Source organism: Bufo gargarizans, chromosome 2, assembly GCF_014858855.1.
Source record: "Bufo gargarizans isolate SCDJY-AF-19 chromosome 2, ASM1485885v1, whole genome shotgun sequence".
In the NCBI taxonomy this organism is placed as follows: Eukaryota; Metazoa; Chordata; class Amphibia; order Anura; family Bufonidae; genus Bufo; species Bufo gargarizans.
This window is the reverse complement of record NC_058081.1, coordinates 640,952,727-640,972,807: the sequence shown is the minus strand read 5'-3', so window position 1 is coordinate 640,972,807 and position 20,081 is coordinate 640,952,727. Positions and strand designations below refer to the sequence as shown.

Below are 20,081 nucleotides of genomic sequence, written 5' to 3'. Positions count from 1 at the left end.
TCTCCCTAATGGCCGTTTTGTCCCTCCAGTTGGCAGAGCTGGTCAAGTTCGCTGCCAGTTACACACGGCCGGTGGCATTCTAACTGAATAATGGTGCCACTGTATACCACTGCTTCCAGCTGCCCATGTTGTGTTTGGGACATCCGGTCTGCTGCTAATATCCCAGTTGTGCCTTTAGTTTTGCACCATTTTTTCCCTTTTTACCCCCATTTCAGGTTGAAAAGACATTTTTATGTCAGCACTATTTTAAAGGGTAAGCAGGACTTGCCAGGATAACATGGCCCTGGTATTGTCAGAGTCCTGTATTGTCATTTTATATATGTGCTGCTGACAGTATTTAGTAACCGGTTTTTATTCACGTCTATGTGCCCAGAGATGGACTTCCTATGTGCAAGCCTCTGAGATGTTGATATTACTATGGACTTATTTATTGTCATGGACTATCCTGGTTCTTTAAACATCTCGCTGTGCCAGGTCAGCGCCCCCGTTTCACTCACTATCCTGTGAAAAAGAGAACGACGCCCCTTGTCACCAGACTTCACCTTTGCCAATTGGGTCTGATAAGAGTGTAAATGACATATATGTATGCATGCATGTGTCTTTCTCTATTTCAGGTCATGATTCCAGTTGGGCGGGCCCTGATGGAGTACGAGGTCGTACTCAGCTTAAAGCAGCGGGGTATGTAGTGTACGGGAGAGTAATACCCCGTCACTACTGAAGGGTCACTTGGGTATTGTCGTTCCCCCTGTATTTAAGGGGAGGTTGGTATAGAATATCTTATAATGTCATGCTATGTATTTTCCTGTTACTGTGAAACGTGCATTTGCAGGCCGGCTAGGGTGTAGTTCCAGCTCTGAGTCACTAGAGGGAGCTAGGGAACCCTAGGTTATATAAGGCCCAGTCAGGAAGTAGTAGTAGAGAGTCAGACAGTGGGAGCAGAGGTCAGAAATGATCCTGTGTCTGAGAGGAAGGCCAGGCTATGGGCCTGTGAGAGCATAGCAGGCCTGAAGCCTGCCGGCTAGGAGAGGGTAGTAAAGGCCCTGTAACCGGGTTCCGGATCCAAGGAAAAGGTTCCCCTCCTGAGTCATCATCCGTTTAGCTGAAGCAGCATAAGCAAGCCACCAGCCAAGACACAGATTACCACAGAGGCCGATCAGATAAAGCAAGAGGTACTCAAGATAACAGAGGAGGTACTAGATAAGGACAGCTTCAAGGGTACGCCAGATAAAGGGCATTAGACCTTGGAGAGAAAGTCACATGTGTCAGGACCAGTCAGGAATAGTGTGCAAGCCGCCTGTACTGCATCTCCTGCAATCAACACTCTGTATTATACATTGCTAAGACCGGCCATTCTGTACTCCCAAGAACCACCTGTATCTGTATGGAAAACCAACCGTCTTTCATGGAACTGTGCTCTACCTGTGTCCATGTATTATCCTGACTGATATTCAGTAAAGTTCCAGTTTTTGTTGGCTACCCTATGCTTGCTTCATTCTTTTATAACATCATACACGGCGTGTCACCGTTTAATTGACACTGGCGTCACGAACTTTGAACTACCTGCCTGTTCCAGTATTCGCCCCAATTGAAGACGACAGTGGATCCCAGGTTAGTGGTCAATCTGCACTACAACGCCCAGCATACACTACTGACCCCCTGGGACACTGCACTCTTCCCTAGCCAGTATGCCTGCTACTGCCCCCCGTACCCAGGGACTGAGCACGCCAAAGCCAACTCAAAGGAGTTCCCTGGCATGGCAGTTCTTCAGACAATGTGCTGACGACAAGACGCAAGTGGTTTGCACACTGTGCAATCAGAGCCTGAAGCAAGGCATAAGTGTTCTAAACCTGAGCACAACCTGCATTACCAGGCATCTAAATTCAAAGCACAAGCTGCAGTGGAGTAGACACCTCAAAAACTACGAAAGATCTCAGGCTCCTCCTGCTCTCTTTTCTGCTGCAGTCTCTGCCTCTTCCTCCCCTTCTAGAGTGACAGTGGCACCTTCCACCCCGCAAACAGAGGATGTGGCAGCAACACCACCACCTCCACCACCGTCACCCTGCATGTCCACACTGTCTCATGGAAGCGTTCAGCTGTCCATCCCCCAAACACTGGAGAGAAAGGGGAAGTACCCCCCTACCCACCAGCGATCCCTGGCCCTGAATGCCAGCATTTCAAAATTCCTGGCCTTTGAAATTCTGTCATTCCATCTGGTGGAGACTTTTAAAAACCCAGCCGCCACTACTTTTCTAGGCAAGCAATCCCTGCCCTGCACAACCAAGTGGCAGACGAAATCGGGGATGCACTGCGCAACGCCATCTGTGGCAAGGTCCACATAACCACCGATACATGGACCAGTAAGCACGGGCAGGAACGTTATATTTCCCTAACTGCACACTGGGTAAATGCAGTGGCGCCTGGGCCTGAGGCGGATAGCAGTTTGGCGCATGTCCTTCTGCCACTGAAGATTGCAGGGGCATTTATCGTTGCATCCTACTCCGCTTCCTCCTCTACCGTCTTCTCATCCTGTTAGCGCAACACCTGCACCACCAACTTCAGCACAGCCAGGGGGAAATGCCAGCAGGCTGCTTTGAAATTCATCTGTCTGGGGGGAAAAAACAGACACTGCGCAGGAGCCGTGGATGGGCATGGAACAACAGACCGATGAGTTGGTGCCACTGAGCCTCAACCCCGACCTGGTGGTGTGCGATTACGGGCGAAATCTCTGCCTCATATGCGACATACCCACAAGGTGGAACTCCACCTTGCACATGCTGGAGAGACTGGGCGAGCAGCAGCAGGCGATAGTGGAGTTTCAGCTGCAGCACACACGGGTGAGTCGCTCTGCGGAACAGCACCACTTCACCACCAACGAGTGGGCCTCCATGTGGGACATGTATGCCGTGTTGCGCTGTTTAGAGTACTTCACCAACATGACCAGTGCCGATGACGGCATCCTCAGCGTTACTATCCCACTTCTATGTCTCCTTGAAAAAATGCTTCAGGCGATGATGGAAGAGGATGTGGCACAGGTGGAAGAGGAGGAGGAAGAGGGATCATTTCCATGGTTATCAGGACAGTCATTCACAAGTGGCTCGGAGGGTGGGTTCCTGCACCAACAGAAGCCAAGTACACAACTATCCATCCAGGACACAGTTCTGGAGGATGAGGAAGATGATGATGATGAGGAACCGTGTTCACAGCAGGATGGCACCCAAAGCAGCTCCTGGGCATCACTGGAGCATGGCTGTGGAATACAGAGGACACAGACGATACACCTCCCACAGAGGACAGATTGTTGTTGCCTCTGGGCAGCCTGGCACACATGAGCGATTACATGCTGCAGTGTCTCCGCAACGACCGCCGACATGCCCACATTCTAACCAGGGCTGATTACTGGGTGGCCACCCTGCTGGATCCCCGCTACAAGGACAACAAGCTGTCCTTTATTCTGTCACTAGGAAGTGATCGGAAGATGCGCGAGTACAAGCGCATGCTGGTAGATGCGCTGCTGGTGGCATTCCCTCCTGACAGCGGGGGCTCAGTGAAAGCACAAGGCGGAGGCAGAGGACGAGGAAGAGGTCGCCAATGCAGCTGGGGCACCACCAGCACCTCAGAAGGCAGGGTTAGCATGGCCGAAATGTGGAAAAGCTTTGTCAGCACGCCACAACAACCAGCACCACCAGCTGACATGGAACGTCTTAGCAGGAGGAAGCATTTCAGCAACATGGTGGAGCAGTATGTGTGTGCACGCCTACACGTGCTGAATGAAGGGTCTGCCCCCTTCAACTCCTGGGTCTCCAAATTGGGCACACATGGCCTGAGCTTGCCCTTTACGCCTTGGAGGTGCTGGCCTGCCCTGCGGCCAGTATATTGTCTGAATGTGTGTTTAGCACGGCAGGGGGAGTGATCACAGACAAGCGCAGCCGCCTGTCTACAGCCAACGTGGACAAGCTCATGTTCATTAAAATGAACCAGGCATGGATCCCATAGGACTTGTCCGTACCTTGTGCAGAATAGACAAGTATACCGGCCTTACCCAGCCATTGTTAGCCTCCAGCGCACTTTCTCTTTACATTCTCTTTTATATTTCCCAATGTTTTGGGGGTCTTCCCAAATTTATTTATTTAAAAAAATATATATATATTTAAGGAAAAAATTAATTTAAAAACTGTGTTGACTATCTCCTCCTCCTCCTCCAACGTCGCTTCCACTTACGCTGCCATGTCCACCGCCTCCTCAACCTCCTTCTCTGACCTCTGCCATCTAGTTCAAGATTATTATTATAATTTTTTTATATTCTATAATATTTTAAGTCATTTCCCTATCCACATTTGTTTGTAGAGCAATTGTCCTGTTTTTACCCCCATTTTGCTTCTTTTTTGCAGCCCTCTAGCCCTCACTATGACTATTTTACAGCCATTTGTTCGGGTCCCGAATCCAAACTTTAACCCGAAGTTCGGCCGAACCCGGCGAACCCGACCATCCATGGGTCCGCTTAACCCTAATCATAAACCTTCCTGGTGCCAGAGAAGTTTTGCACTTGAAATTGGCTGCCACTAAATGTATTTGAATGTTTACGTTGCACTTGGTAAAACAACTTTTATACATTTATTTCTGACCTCATTCATCGATATTACATTTCCACTGCACCATTCCCCAGAGAGCAATGGCCCGAGGGAGTACACGGTGACACAACACTTTATCAGGCCCACTGCCACTCCCATCCTCAGCATCGGCTCCTCTGGCTCATTACACTGCCTCTCCATTCATTCACTATGGGAGCATCAGAGATAATCGAGTACAGCACTTGGCTATCTCTGGTGCTCCCATAGAAAATGAATAGAGCGGCATGGTGCATGCTCGACCTATAGCTTCTTTATAATGGGGGAAAGGGACACCAATTTTTGTGATCAGTGGGGGTCTCGCTGGTTGGACCACCAGCCATCAGATAGGTATCCTCTATCCTGTGGATTGGTGGACAACGTAAAGACTATGTACACCTTTGAGTAAAATGCAATCATAAAAAAATTGCCTCCAGTTTGGCTTAATATCACCCAATTTACCCGACTTGTGTGTCAGAAAAGGAGGAACAGGTGCTTCATAAATATGGCCCTCATTCTGACCACCATATCAGACAACTGGCATAAATACATTGATAAATCTCCCCAATAACAATGCTGTCTCGGGCTCAGTGAAGAGGAATTTATTCACTTACTATTGATATTAATGGACATTGTAAAACTCTCTTTGTACTGTGCTCCCCTAATGGTGGCTTCTGGAAAATGATGTGGATTTACGCCAGGAACAGAAAGAGTTCAGTCGTGACCCCTTCCCCCCATACCCCATAGCAGTGGCCTGGTTTGCCTCCATTGCACGTACTCCTCCGGTCTTGACCATGTCCTGCTCACACAGCTGATGGGATTGTTACAATGTACCATTGTCCAATAGGAAAGAGATTTTTGGTGACATAAAATATAGCTCACAGAGTTTCACAGGATTGATACATTGTAACTAGGGATGAGCGAACTCGAACTGTATAGTTCAGGTTGGTACCGAATTTTGGGGTGTCCGTGACACGGACCCGAACCCGGACATTTTCGTAAAAGTCCGGGTTCGGGTTCGGTGTTCGTCGCTTTCTTGGCGCTTTTGTGACGCTTTCTTGGCGCTTTTTGAAAGGCTGCAAAGCAGCCAATCAACAAGCGTCATACTACTTGCCCCAAGAGGCCATCACAGCCATGCCTACTATTGGCATGGCTGTGATTGGCCAGAGCACCATGTGACCCAGCCTCTATTTAAGCTGGAGTCACATAGCGCCGCCCGTCACTCTGCTCTGATTAGCGTAGGGAGAGGTTGCGGCTGCGACAGTAGGGCGAGATTAGGCAGATTAACTCCTCCAAAGGACTTGATTATTGATCGATCTGCAGCTGTGGGTCATTGAGCTGCTGAAATTCAATTGCTCACTGTTTTTAGGCTGCCCAGACCGTTTGTCAGTCACATTTTTCTGGGGTGATCGGCGGCCATTTTGTGTCTTGTGGTGCGCCAGCACAAGCTGCGACCAAGTGCATTTAACCCTCAATGGTGTGGTTGTTTTTTGGCTAAAGCCTACATCAGGGTGAAGCTGTCACACCAAGTGCATTTAACCAGCAATAGTCTGTTTATTTTTTGGCCATATACTACATCAGGGGCAAGCTGCGCCTGTCACCAAGTGCATTTAACCCTCAATGGTGTGGTTGTTTTTTGGCTAAAGCCTACATCAGGGTGAAGCTGTCACACCAAGTGCATTTAACCAGCAATAGTCTGTTCATTTTTTGGCCATATACTACATCAGGGGCAAGCTGCGCCCGTCACCAAGTGCATTTAACCCTCAGTAGTGTGGTTGGTCAAGCTATCACACCAAGTGCATTTAACCAGCAATAGTCTGTTCATTTTTTGGCCATATACTAAATCAGGGGCAAGCTGCGCCTGTCACCAAGTGCATTTAACCAGCAATAGTCTGTTCATTTTTTGGCCATATACTACATCAGGGGCAAGCTGCGCCCATCACCAAGTGCATTTAACCCTCAGTAGTGTGGTTGGTCAAGCTGTGACACCAAGTGCATTTAACCAGCAATAGTCTGTTCATTTTTTGGCCATATACTACATCAGGGCAAGCTGCGCCCGTCACCAAGTGCATTTAACCAGCAATAGTCTGTTCATTTCTTGGCCATATACTACATCAGGGGCAAGCTGCGCCCGTCACCAAGTGCATTTAACCCTCAGTAGTGTGGTTCGTCAAGCTGTGACACCAAGTGCATTTAACCAGCAATAGTCTGTTCATTTTTTGGCCATATACTAAATCAGGGGCAAGCTGCGCCCGTCACCAAGTGCATTTAACCCTCAGTAGTGTGGTTGGTCAAGCTGTGACACCAAGTGCATTTAACCAGCAATAGTCTGTTCATTTTTTGGCCATATACTACATCAGGGGCAAGCTGCGCCCGTCACCAAGTGCATTTAACCCTCAGTAGTGTGGTTCGTCAAGCTGTGACACCAAGTGCATTTAACCAGCAATAGTCTGTTCATTTTTTGGCCATATACTAAATCAGGGGCAAGCTGCGCCCGTCACCAAGTGCATTTAACCAGCAATAGTCTGTTCATTTTTTGGCCATATACTACATCAGGGGCAAGCTGCGCCCGTCACCAAGTGCATTTAACCCTCAGTAGTGTGGTTGGTCAAGCTGTGACACCAATTGCATTTAACCAGCAATAGTCTGTTCATTTTTTGGCCATATACTACATCAGGGGCAAGCTGCGCCCGTCACCAAGTGCATTTAACCCTCAGTAGTGTGGTTGGTCAAGCTATCACACCAAGTGCATTTAACCAGCAATAGTCTGTTCATTTTTTGGCCATATACTAAATCAGGGGCAAGCTGCGCCCGTCACCAAGTGCATTTAACCAGCAATAGTGTGGTTATTTTTTGGCCATATCCCAGTCTAATTCTGTCACTAAATCCATACCGGTCACCCAGCGCCTAAATACTAGGCCTCAAATTTATATCCCGCTAAATCTCTCGTTACCGCTGTACTGTTGTGGCTGGGCAAGTTATTTAGTGTCCGTCAAAGCACATTTTTTGTTCTGGGTTGAAATACAATTCCCAATTTAGCAATTTCATAATTTAGTGGTTTCTGCTATATCAGAGCTATTTGAAATCTATCCCTAAAAGGGTATATAATATTCAAGGTGCACATAGGGTCATTCAGAATAACTTCACACACACACTACTGTGCATTTCCAAGTCTAATTCTGTTAGTAAATCCATACCGGTCACCCAGCGCCTAAATACTAGGCCTCAAATTTATATCCCGCTAAATCTCTCGTTACCGCTGTCCTGTTGTGGCTGGGAAAGTTATTTAGTGTCCGTCAAAGCACATTTTTTGTTCTGGGTTGAAATACAATTCCCAATTTAGCAATTTCATAATTTAGTGGTTCCTGCTATATCAGAGCTATTTGAAATCTATCCCTAAAAGGGTATATAATATTCAAGGTGCACATAGGGTCATTCAGAATAACTTCACACACACGCTACTGTGCATTTCCAAGTCTAATTCTGTTAGTAAATCCATACCGGTCACCCAGCGCCTAAATACTAGGCCTCAAATTTATATCCCGCTAAATCTCTCGTTACCGCTGTCCTGTTGTGGCTGGGCAAGTTATTTAGTGTCCGTCAAAGCACATTTTTTGTTCTGGGTTGAAATACAATTCCCAATTTAGCAATTTCATAATTTAGTGGTTTCTGCTATATCAGAGCTATTTGAAATCTATCCCTAAAAGGGTATATAATATTCAAGGTGCACATAGGGTCATTCAGAATAACTTCACACACACGCTACTGTGCATTTCCAAGTCTAATTCTGTTAGTAAATCCATACCGGTCACCCAGCGCCTAAATACTAGGCCTCAAATTTATATCCCGCTAAATCTCTCGTTACCGCTGTACTGTTGTGGCTGGGCAAGTTATTTAGTGTCCGTCAAAGCACATTTTTTGTTCTGGGTTGAAATACAATTCCCAATTTAGCAATTTCATAATTTAGTGGTTTCTGCTATATCAGAGCTATTTGAAATCTATCCCTAAAAGGGTATAAAATATTCAAGGTGCACATAGGGTCATTCAGAATAACTTCACACACACGCTACTGTGCATTTCCAAGTCTAATTCTGTTAGTAAATCCATACCGGTCACCCAGCGCCTAAATACTAGGCCTCAAATTTATATCCCGCTAAATCTCTCGTTACCGCTGTCCTGTTGTAGCTGGGAAAGTTATTTAGTGTCCGTCAAAGCACATTTTTTGTTCTGGGTTGAAATACAATTCCCAATTTAGCAATTTCATAATTTAGTGGTTCCTGCTATATCAGAGCTATTTGAAATCTATCCCTAAAAGGGTATATAATATTCAAGGTGCACATAGGGTCATTCAGAATAACTTCACACACACGCTACTGTGCATTTCCAAGTCTAATTCTGTTAGTAAATCCATACCGGTCACCCAGCGCCTAAATACTAGGCCTCAAATTTATATCCCGCTAAATCTCTCGTTACCGCTGTCCTGTTGTGGCTGGGAAAGTTATTTAGTGTCCGTCAAAGCACATTTTTTGTTCTGGGTTGAAATACAATTCCCAATTTAGCAATTTCATAATTTAGTGGTTCCTGCTATATCAGAGCTATTTGAAATCTATCCCTAAAAGGGTATATAATATTCAAGGTGCACATAGGGTCATTCAGAATAACTTCACACACACGCTACTGTGCATTTCCAAGTCTAATTCTGTTAGTAAATCCATACCGGTCACCCAGCGCCTAAATACTAGGCCTCAAATTTATATCCCGCTAAATCTCTCGTTACCGCTGTACTGTTGTGGCTGGGCAAGTTATTTAGTGTCCGTCAAAGCACATTTTTTGTTCTGGGTTGAAATACAATTCCCAATTTAGCAATTTCATAATTTAGTGGTTTCTGCTATATCAGAGCTATTTGAAATCTATCCCTAAAAGGGTATATAATATTCAAGGTGCACATAGGGTCATTCAGAATAACTTCACACACACACTACTGTGCATTTCCAAGTCTAATTCTGTTAGTAAATCCATACCGGTCACCCAGCGCCTAAATACTAGGCCTCAAATTTATATCCCGCTAAATCTCTCGTTACCGCTGTCCTGTTGTGGCTGGGAAAGTTATTTAGTGTCCGTCAAAGCACATTTTTTGTTCTGGGTTGAAATACAATTCCCAATTTAGCAATTTCATAATTTAGTGGTTCCTGCTATATCAGAGCTATTTGAAATCTATCCCTAAAAGGGTATATAATATTCAAGGTGCACATAGGGTCATTCAGAATAACTTCACACACACGCTACTGTGCATTTCCAAGTCTAATTCTGTTAGTAAATCCATACCGGTCACCCAGCGCCTAAATACTAGGCCTCAAATTTATATCCCGCTAAATCTCTCGTTACCGCTGTCCTGTTGTGGCTGGGCAAGTTATTTAGTGTCCGTCAAAGCACATTTTTTGTTCTGGGTTGAAATACAATTCCCAATTTAGCAATTTCATAATTTAGTGGTTTCTGCTATATCAGAGCTATTTGAAATCTATCCCTAAAAGGGTATATAATATTCAAGGTGCACATAGGGTCATTCAGAATAACTTCACACACACGCTACTGTGCATTTCCAAGTCTAATTCTGTTAGTAAATCCATACCGGTCACCCAGCGCCTAAATACTAGGCCTCAAATTTATATCCCGCTAAATCTCTCGTTACCGCTGTACTGTTGTGGCTAGGCAAGTTATTTAGTGTCCGTCAAAGCACATTTTTTGTTCTGGGTTGAAATACAATTCCCAATTTAGCAATTTCATAATTTAGTGGTTTCTGCTATATCAGAGCTATTTGAAATCTATCCCTAAAAGGGTATAAAATATTCAAGGTGCACATAGGGTCATTCAGAATAACTTCACACACACGCTACTGTGCATTTCCAAGTCTAATTCTGTTAGTAAATCCATACCGGTCACCCAGCGCCTAAATACTAGGCCTCAAATTTATATCCCGCTAAATCTCTCGTTACCGCTGTCCTGTTGTAGCTGGGAAAGTTATTTAGTGTCCGTCAAAGCACATTTTTTGTTCTGGGTTGAAATACAATTCCCAATTTAGCAATTTCATAATTTAGTGGTTCCTGCTATATCAGAGCTATTTGAAATCTATCCCTAAAAGGGTATATAATATTCAAGGTGCACATAGGGTCATTCAGAATAACTTCACACACACGCTACTGTGCATTTCCAAGTCTAATTCTGTTAGTAAATCCATACCGGTCACCCAGCGCCTAAATACTAGGCCTCAAATTTATATCCCGCTAAATCTCTCGTTACCGCTGTCCTGTTGTGGCTGGGAAAGTTATTTAGTGTCCGTCAAAGCACATTTTTTGTTCTGGGTTGAAATACAATTCCCAATTTAGCAATTTCATAATTTAGTGGTTCCTGCTATATCAGAGCTATTTGAAATCTATCCCTAAAAGGGTATATAATATTCAAGGTGCACATAGGGTCATTCAGAATAACTTCACACACACGCTACTGTGCATTTCCAAGTCTAATTCTGTTAGTAAATCCATACCGGTCACCCAGCGCCTAAATACTAGGCCTCAAATTTATATCCCGCTAAATCTCTCGTTACCGCTGTCCTGTTGTGGCTGGGAAAGTTATTTAGTGTCCGTCAAAGCACATTTTTTGTTCTGGGTTGAAATACAATTCCCAATTTAGCAATTTCATAATTTAGTGGTTCCTGCTATATCAGAGCTATTTGAAATCTATCCCTAAAAGGGTATATAATATTCAAGGTGCACATAGGGTCATTCAGAATAACTTCACACACACGCTACTGTGCATTTCCAAGTCTAATTCTGTTAGTAAATCCATACCGGTCACCCAGCGCCTAAATACTAGGCCTCAAATTTATATCCCGCTGAATTTGAATACAATACATTGGGCCAAATAATATTTTTGTTGTTGTGGTGAACCATAACAATGAAGAAAACATCTAGTAAGGGATGCGGACGTGGACATGGTCGTGGTGGTGTTAGTGGACCCTCTGGTGCTGGGAGAGGACGTGGCCGTTCTGCCACATCCACACGTCCTAGTGTACCAACTACCTCAGGTCCCAGTAGCCGCCAGAATTTACAGCGATATATGGTGGGGCCCAATGCCGTTCTAAGGATGGTAAGGCCTGAGCAGGTACAGGCATTAGTCAATTGGGTGGCCGACAGTGGATCCAGCACGTTCACATTATCTCCCACCCAGTCTTCTGCAGAAAGCGCACAGATGGCGCCTGAAAACCAACCCCATCAGCATGTCTCTGATGATGACGAAACACAGGTGCCAACTACTGCGTCTTTCTGCAGTGTGCAGACTGAACAGGAGGTCAGGGATCAAGACTGGGTGGAAGACGATGCAGGGGACGATGAGGTCCTAGACCCCACATGGAATGAAGGTCGTGCCACTGACTTTCACAGTTCGGAGGAAGAGGCAGTGGTGAGACCGAGCCAACAGCGTAGCAAAAGAGGGAGCAGTGGGCAAAAGCAGAACACCCGCCGCCAAGAGACTCCGCCTGCTACTGACCGCCGCCATCTGGGACCGAGCACCCCAAAGGCAGCTTCAAGGAGTTCCCTGGCATGGCACTTCTTCAAACAATGTGCTGACGACAAGACCCGAGTGGTTTGCACGCTGTGCCATCAGAGCCTGAAGCGAGGCATTAACGTTCTGAACCTGAGCAGAACCTGCATGACCAGGCACCTGCATGCAAAGCATGAACTGCAGTGGAGTAAACACCTTAAAACCAAGGAAGTCACTCAGGCTCCCCCTGCTACCTCTTTTGCTGCTGCCGCCTCGGCCTCTTCTGCTGCTGCCGCCTCGGCCTCTTCCTCCGCCTCTGGAGGAACGTTGGCACCTGGAACGTTGGCACCTGCCACCCAGCAAACAGGGGATGTACCACCAACACCACCACCACCACCTCCGTCACCAAGCGTCTCAACCATGTCACACGCCAGCGTTCAGCTCTCCATCTCACAAACATTTGAGAGAAAGCGTAAATTCCCACCTAGCCACCCTCGATCCCTGGCCCTGAATGCCAGCATTTCTAAATACTGGCCTATGAAATGCTGTCATTTAGGCTGGTGGACACAGACAGCTTCAAACAGCTCATGTCGCTTGCTGTCCCACAGTATGTTGTTCCCAGCCGCCACTACTTCTCCAAGAGAGCCGTGCCTTCCCTGCACAACCAAGTATCCGATCAAATCAAAAAATCAAGTGTGCACTGCGCAACGCCATCTGTAGCAAGGTCCACCTAACCACAGATACGTGGACCAGTAAGCACGGCCAGGGACGCTATATCTCCCTAACTGCACACTGGGTAAATGTAGTGGCAGCTGGGCCCCAGGCGGAGAGCTGTTTGGCGCACGTCCTTCCGCCGCCAAGGATCGCAGGGCAACATTCTTTGCCTCCTGTTGCCACCTCCTCCTTCTCGGCTTCCTCCTCCTCTTCTTCCACCTGCTCATCCAGTCAGCCACACACCTTCACCATCAACTTCAGCACAGCCCGGGGTAAACGTCAGCAGGCCATTCTGAAACTCATATGTTTGGGGGACAGGCCCCACACCGCACAGGAGTTGTGGCGGGGTATAGAACAACAGACCGACGAGTGGTTGCTGCCGGTGAGCCTCAAGCCCGGCCTGGTGGTGTGTGATAATGGGCGAAATCTCGTTGCAGCTCTGGGACTAGCCAATTTGACGCACATCCCTTGCTTGGCGCATGTGCTGAATTTGGTGGTGCAGAAGTTCATACACAACTACCCCGACATGTCAGAGCTGCTGCATAAAGTGCGGGCCGTCTGTTCGCGCTTCCGGCGTTCACATCCTGCTGCTGCTCGCCTGTCTGCGCTACAGCGTAACTTCAGCCTTTCCGCTCACCGCCTCATATGCGACGTGCCCACCAGGTGGAACTCCACCTTGCACATGCTGGACAGACTGTGCGAGCAGCAGCAGGCCATAGTGGAGTTTCAGCTGCAGCACGCACGGGTCAGTCGCACTACAGAACAGCACCACTTCATCACCAATGACTGGGCCTCCATGCGAGACCTGTGTGCCCTGTTGCGCTGTTTCGAGTACTCCACCAACATGGCCAGTGGCGATGACGCCGTTATCAGCGTTACAATACCACTTCTATGTCTCCTTGAGAAAACACTTTGGGCGATGATGGAAGAGGAGGTGGCCCAGGAGGAGGAGGAGGAGGAGGAGGAGGAGGAAGAGGGGTCATTTTTAGCACTTTCAGGCCAGTCTCTTCGAAGTGACTCAGAGGGAGGTTTTTGGCAACAGCAGAGGCCAGGTACAAATGTGGCCAGCCAGGGCCCACTACTGGAGGACGAGGAGGACGAGGATGAGGAGGAGGTGGAGGAGGATGAGGATGAAGCATGGTCACAGCGGGGTGGCACCCAACGCAGCTCGGGTCCATCACTGGTGCGTGGCTGGGGGGAAAGGCAGGACGATGACGATACCCCTCCCACAGAGGACAGCTTGTCCTTACCCCTGGGCAGCCTGGCACACATGAGCGACTACATGCTGCAGTGCCTGCGCAACGACAGCAGAGTTGCCCACATTTTAACCTGTGCGGACTACTGGGTTGCCACCCTGCTGGATCCACGCTACAAAGACAATGTGCCCACCTTACTTCCTGCACTGGAGCGTGATAGGAAGATGCGCGAGTACAAGCACACGTTGGTAGACGCGCTACTGAGAGCATTCCCATATGTCACAGGGGAACAAGTGGAAGCCCAAGGCCAAGGCAGAGGAGGAGCAAGAGGTCGCCAAGGCAGCTGTGTCAATGCCAGCTCCTCTGAGGGCAGGGTTAGCATGGCAGAGATGTGGAAAACTTTTGTCAACACGCCACAGCTAACTGCACCACCACCTGATACGCAACGTGTTAGCAGGACTCAACATTTCACTAACATGGTGGAACAGTACATGTGCACACCCCTCCACGTACTGACTGATGGTTCGGCCCCATTCAACTTCTGGGTCTCTAAATTGTCCACGTGGCCAGAGCTAGCCTTTTATGCCTTGGAGGTGCTGGCCTGCCCGGCGGCCAGCGTTTTGTCTGAACGTGTATTCAGCACGGCAGGGGGCGTCATTACAGACAAACGCAGCCGCCTGTCTACAGCCAATGTGGACAAGCTGACGTTCATAAAAATGAACCAGGCATGGATCCCACAGGATCTGTCCGTCCCTTGTCCAGATTAGACATTAACTACCTCCCCTTAACCATATATTATTGGACTCCAGGGCACTTCCTCATTCAATCCTATTTTTATTTTCATTTTACCATTATATTGCGAGGCTACCCAAAGTTGAATGAACCTCTCCTCTGTCTGGGTGCCGGGGCCTAAATATATGCCAATGGACTGTTCCAATGTTGGGTGACGTGAAGCCTGATTCTCTGCTATGACATGCAGACTGATTCTCTGCTGACATGAAGCCAGATTGTCTGTTACGAGACCTCTCTCCTCTGCCTGGGTGCTGGGCCTAAATATATGCCAATGGACTGTTGCAGTGGTGGCTGACGTGAAGCCTGATTCTCTGCTATGACATGAAGACTGATTCTCTGCTGACATGAAGCCAGATTCTCTGTCACGGGACCTCTCTCCTCTGCCTGGGTGCTGGGCCTAAATTTATGAAAATGGACTCTTACAGTGGTGGGTGACGTGAAGCCTGATTCTCTGCTATGACATGAAGACTGATTCTCTGCTGACATGAAGCCAGATTGTCTGTTACGGGACCTCTCTCCTCTGCCTGGGTACTGGGCCTAAATATATGCCAATGGACTGTTGCAGTGGTGGCTGACGTGAAGCCTGATTCTCTGCTATGACATGAAGACTGATTCTCTGCTGACATGAAGCCAGATTGTCTGTTACGGGACCTCTCTCCTCTGCCTGGGTGCTGGGCCTAAATATATGCCAATGGACTGTTGCAGTGGTGGCTGACGTGAAGCCTCATTCTCTGCTATGACATGCAGACTAATTCTCTGCTGACATGAAGCCAGATCCTCTGTTACGGGACCTCTCTCCTCTGCCTGGGTGCTGGGCCTAAATTTATGAAAATGGACTCTTACAGTGGTGGGTGACGTGAAGCCTGATTCTCTGCTATGACATGAAGACTGATTCTCTGCTGACATGAAGCCAGATTGTCTGCTACGGGACCTCTCTACTCTGCCTGGGTGCTGGGCCTAAATATATGCCAATGGACTGTTGCAGTGGTGGCTGACGTGAAGCCTGATTCTCTGCTATGACATGAAGACTGATTCTCTGCTGACATGAAGCCAGATTGTCTGTTACGGGACCTCTCTCCTCTGCCTGGGTGCTGGGCCTAAATATATGCCAATGGACTGTTGCAGTGGTGGCTGACGTGAAGCCTCATTCTCTGCTATGACATGCAGACTAATTCTCTGCTGACATGAAGCCAGATTCTCTGTTACGGGACCTCTCTCCTCTGCCTGGGTTCCGGGGCCTAAATATCTGAGAATGGACTGTTCCAGTGGTGGGTGACGGGAAGCCAGATTCTCTGCTATGGGACCTCTCTCCAATTGATTTTGGTTAATTTTTATTTATTTAATTTTTATTTTAATTCATTTCCCTATCCACATTTGTTTGCAGGGGATTTACCTACATGTTGCTGCCTTTTGCAGCCCTCTAGCCCTTTCCTGGGCTGTTTTACAGCCTTTTTAGTGCCGAAAAGTTCGGGTCCTCATTGACTTCAATGGGGTTCGGGTTCGGGCCGAAGTTCGGATCGGGTTCGGATCCCGAACCCGAACCTTTTCGGGAAGTTCGGCCGAACTTCTCGAACCCGAACATCCAGGTGTTCGCTCAACTCTAATTGTAACAAATAAAGCAGCCTATGTAGAGCTAAGTCAAGAAAGGTTCTTATCCTTGGTTTTGGGGTTTGGAGCCTTGACCCTAACAACACAGGGACTAGAGATGAGCGAACTTCTGTTTTAAGATCGGCGTCTAAAGTTAGGGTTTGGATTAGCGGAGAATCCCGATCTGGAACCGGATATGGATTCCGACTTCCGTTGTGGTCCGTGGTAGCGGAATCAATAATCGGCCATTCAATACCACGGACCACAACGGAAGTCGGAATCCATATCCGGTTCCAGATCGGGATTCTCCGCTAATCCAAACCCGAACTTTAGACGCCGAACTTAAAACAGAGGTTCGCTCATCTCTAACAGGGACGCATCCCCTTTTAGTTATCTGTCTCTAGTTTCTCCCTATCTTAGGATATTTTTAAGATTACGACATCTTGTAAGGTGACTTTATCGCACGCTGGATACCAACGGTTCCCCACAGACCCCAATGAATTACAATATAATGGGGTCCATCAGGTTCCACCAAGGTGTCCACCATATTGACAGGAAAGAATAGCGCTTCCATTTGTTCTGTAAAATATGACGGAATTACAGGCCTTTACAGAAGGAAGTTGCCAAGTAACACAATCTTCTTTCCATAGGCCTTCCTTCCTAAAGCAGTCAAGTGACCTCTAGTGGTAAAAGGAGATATTGCAGACCTTTTTATTATATAAGGTTATGCTGCAACCCTGCAAAATGTCACACATGATGCACATTAACTGTAACCACTTACGAAGACTAACGATATAAAAGGGAGCTGTAAATGTAAGTATGGACAACTGAAGTTATAAGAGGTGGAAATCTACAAGTAATTGCTTATTATTGATTTCATGAAAGGTCAGGTACATAGGAAGCAAAGCAATTAAAACAATACCCCATTGGGGAATAGCCATCATCCTATTACACACCAAACAATAACGCAATTGGGCTATCTACATCATATGTCTTTTAGAAAAACATGTAGGTAGATGGATTGTTTGCAATATACACAGTATACACAGTAATATTTATATTTGTAATGCAAGAGCTGGGTGCTGAGATTTAGTGATGCAATTGATCTGTGCCAGTCGCAGTGCACTATTATACAAAAAGACTATCTTCTGCAACTTTCTTCCCTGCTCTCTACTAGTGATGAGCAGGAGGTGCCATATTCGATTTTGCAATATTTTGCGAATATTCAATTGAATATTCGTCGAAATCGAATATTTGTCATTATTCTATTTATCGCGAATAATATGTGATATTTATTATTCGCGTATTGCGACTTTTTTTAACTGTATAAGGCAACTTTCCTATTGGTTGGCTATGGCTATGTCTAATATGTGTATTTTACGAATATTCGCTATATAGCTATATATTCTTGTTTTAGAATAGGACGAATATTCTAAAAAACAAAGTTATAGCAATATAGCGAATATTCATAAAATACACATCTAGACTGCAATTTAGCGAATATAGTGCTATAATATATATTTTTTTAATAGTCAAATTTTTTTTGTCTCTTCTGAACTGCAGATTTGGAAAAATTTACACTATAAAAAAAAAAATACTATAGCACTATATTAGCTAAATTGCAGTCTATATGTGTATTTTACGAATAGTCGCTAAATTGCTATAACTTAGTTTTTTAGAATATTCAGCATATTCTAAAAAACAAAGTTATAGCAATATAGCAAATATATTCGTTATGTAGAATATTCATCTTTTTTCTTTTCAATCTGTACTGGTATTCCACTTTGGCATATTCTTCCCCGACAAGCGTCCCCATCTCCATGGGAAAGCCTGTGGATTAGAATATACCATCGGATCTGAGTTTTCACAATCTCAGGGAAAACTCAGATCCAATGGTATTATCTAATCCACAGGCGTTCCCATGGTGACGGGGAGGCTTGTCGGGGAGGAGTATGTGAACAACTGTACAGATTGGAAAAAAAAGGCGAATATTCTAAATAACGAATATATTCACTATATTGCTATATATTCGTTTTTTAGAATATTCGTAATTTTTTTCCATATGAAAACATGATTCCTTCCTGCTTAAGTTGCTTGTGTGCCAATGACTCATTGACCCACAAGAAAGAAGCAGGTAGGAATTATGTTTTCAGATGTTAAAAAAATTAAGAATATTTGATATTTAGCAAAGTTGCGATATTCGTGATTAATATTCGCTATTTGAATATTCGCGCTCAACACTATTCTCTACATGGCACTCAGATGTGAGCAGCAAGCTGTGTGTGACCTTCTCCTCTTGTGCCAATATCGGCATTCTAGAGAACTCCAGAAACAATCTAGGTTTCTACCGGGACAGAAGTGTGTAGATAATGGCAGAAATCCAGGTAACAAGGGAGGGGGTCATAGGACATGGGGCTACACGTGGTGGTAATATGAAAGCCTATGATCAGCTAAACCCCAAAGGGGTTTCCAAGATTGGAAAAAATAGTTTTCCAAGGACAGCATCTTGGAAAGCTCTTTTATGTGTTGCATATTTTATTGTAGCTTAGCCTCACTCGCATGCATTGGGGTGAGCTGCAATATCAGGCACATCCAAAAGTTCTGTTTCATGAAAACGAAATCTAGGCAAATCTAGGACAATCCCTGACAAGTAGAGCAGAGAGGAGGATGAGGCAGCTCTTTAGCTCAGTGTCCTGAAGTAACGTGTCCTCCTGTGTGATTAGGTTTTGTGTGAACTAATAGGACGGTGGCCATCTCATTTCTCCTAATGATTGCTCCATAGACAAAACGAGCCATAATAACTATTTATAATAAAGTAATATTTAAGTATTTTAATTTTTTTAATTCCCGGAGAATCCCTTTAAGGCCTCATGCACACGACCATATGTATTTTGCGGTCCGCAAGAAACAGATCCGCAAAAAATAGGGATGATATCTGTTTGCATTCCGTATTTTGCGGAATGCAACAGCTGGCCCCTAACTAGAACAGTACTATCCTTGTCCATAATGTGGACAATAATAGGACATGTTCTATTTTTTGCAGAACGGAAAAATGGAATGTACACGGAGTACATGCAGCAAAAAAACAGAAAATACATTCGTGAGCATGAGGCCTAAGGATTATGTGTGTATAAATAGAATTCTAACAGTTTCCATTTCCACTCTTTATAGGTGTGGAAGAAATTCAGTGCACATTAGAGGACCGCAAAGTCTTCCTTCATGAGCTGTCCAATATCAGCTTCAGCGAATGCAAGTTCACCTTATCACTGACAGATTTTTTAATCATTATATTTTCTGGAGTTGCTGTATCCATTGCTGCCATTTTTTCCAGCTTCTTCCTGGCTACCACTGTGCATTGTTTTCAAAAATGTGCCCCAAACAAGGATGAAGATGAGGATGACGATGACTGAGGACCTTTCGCAATGACTTGAACATCACCTTATTGGACCACATACCCCTGCAATGGCCCATTGGTTGTATAGAATGAATTGTCTTCCTTTCATTAAAGAGTGATGAAATTATCCTCTAGGAGGTCTACTTAAAAGGTAACTCTTCCCAGAACACATACCATCATTATTATTTTCTTCCTGTAACCCTGATGGTGGCTTCCTGGGACAAAAATCTCCAACAAGGTCCATTGGTGTCCAAGCAC

At 45.9% G+C, this 20,081-nt stretch overlaps 1 protein-coding gene across 1 annotated transcript in view; it reads left to right on the top strand.

Annotated features, from left to right (window-relative positions):
- The window catches only part of LOC122926868 (leucine-rich repeat-containing protein 38-like), a 71,937-nt gene extending 52,071 nt beyond the window's left edge, over positions 1 to 19,866 (top strand). Inside the window, exon 2 of the mRNA XM_044278373.1 lies at positions 19,601 to 19,866. Within this exon, the coding sequence (XP_044134308.1) occupies positions 19,601 to 19,839 (239 nt within the window). The 3' untranslated portion in view covers positions 19,840 to 19,866. The remainder of the gene's footprint in view (positions 1 to 19,600) is intronic.
- Positions 19,867 to 20,081: the final 215 nt, after the last annotated feature.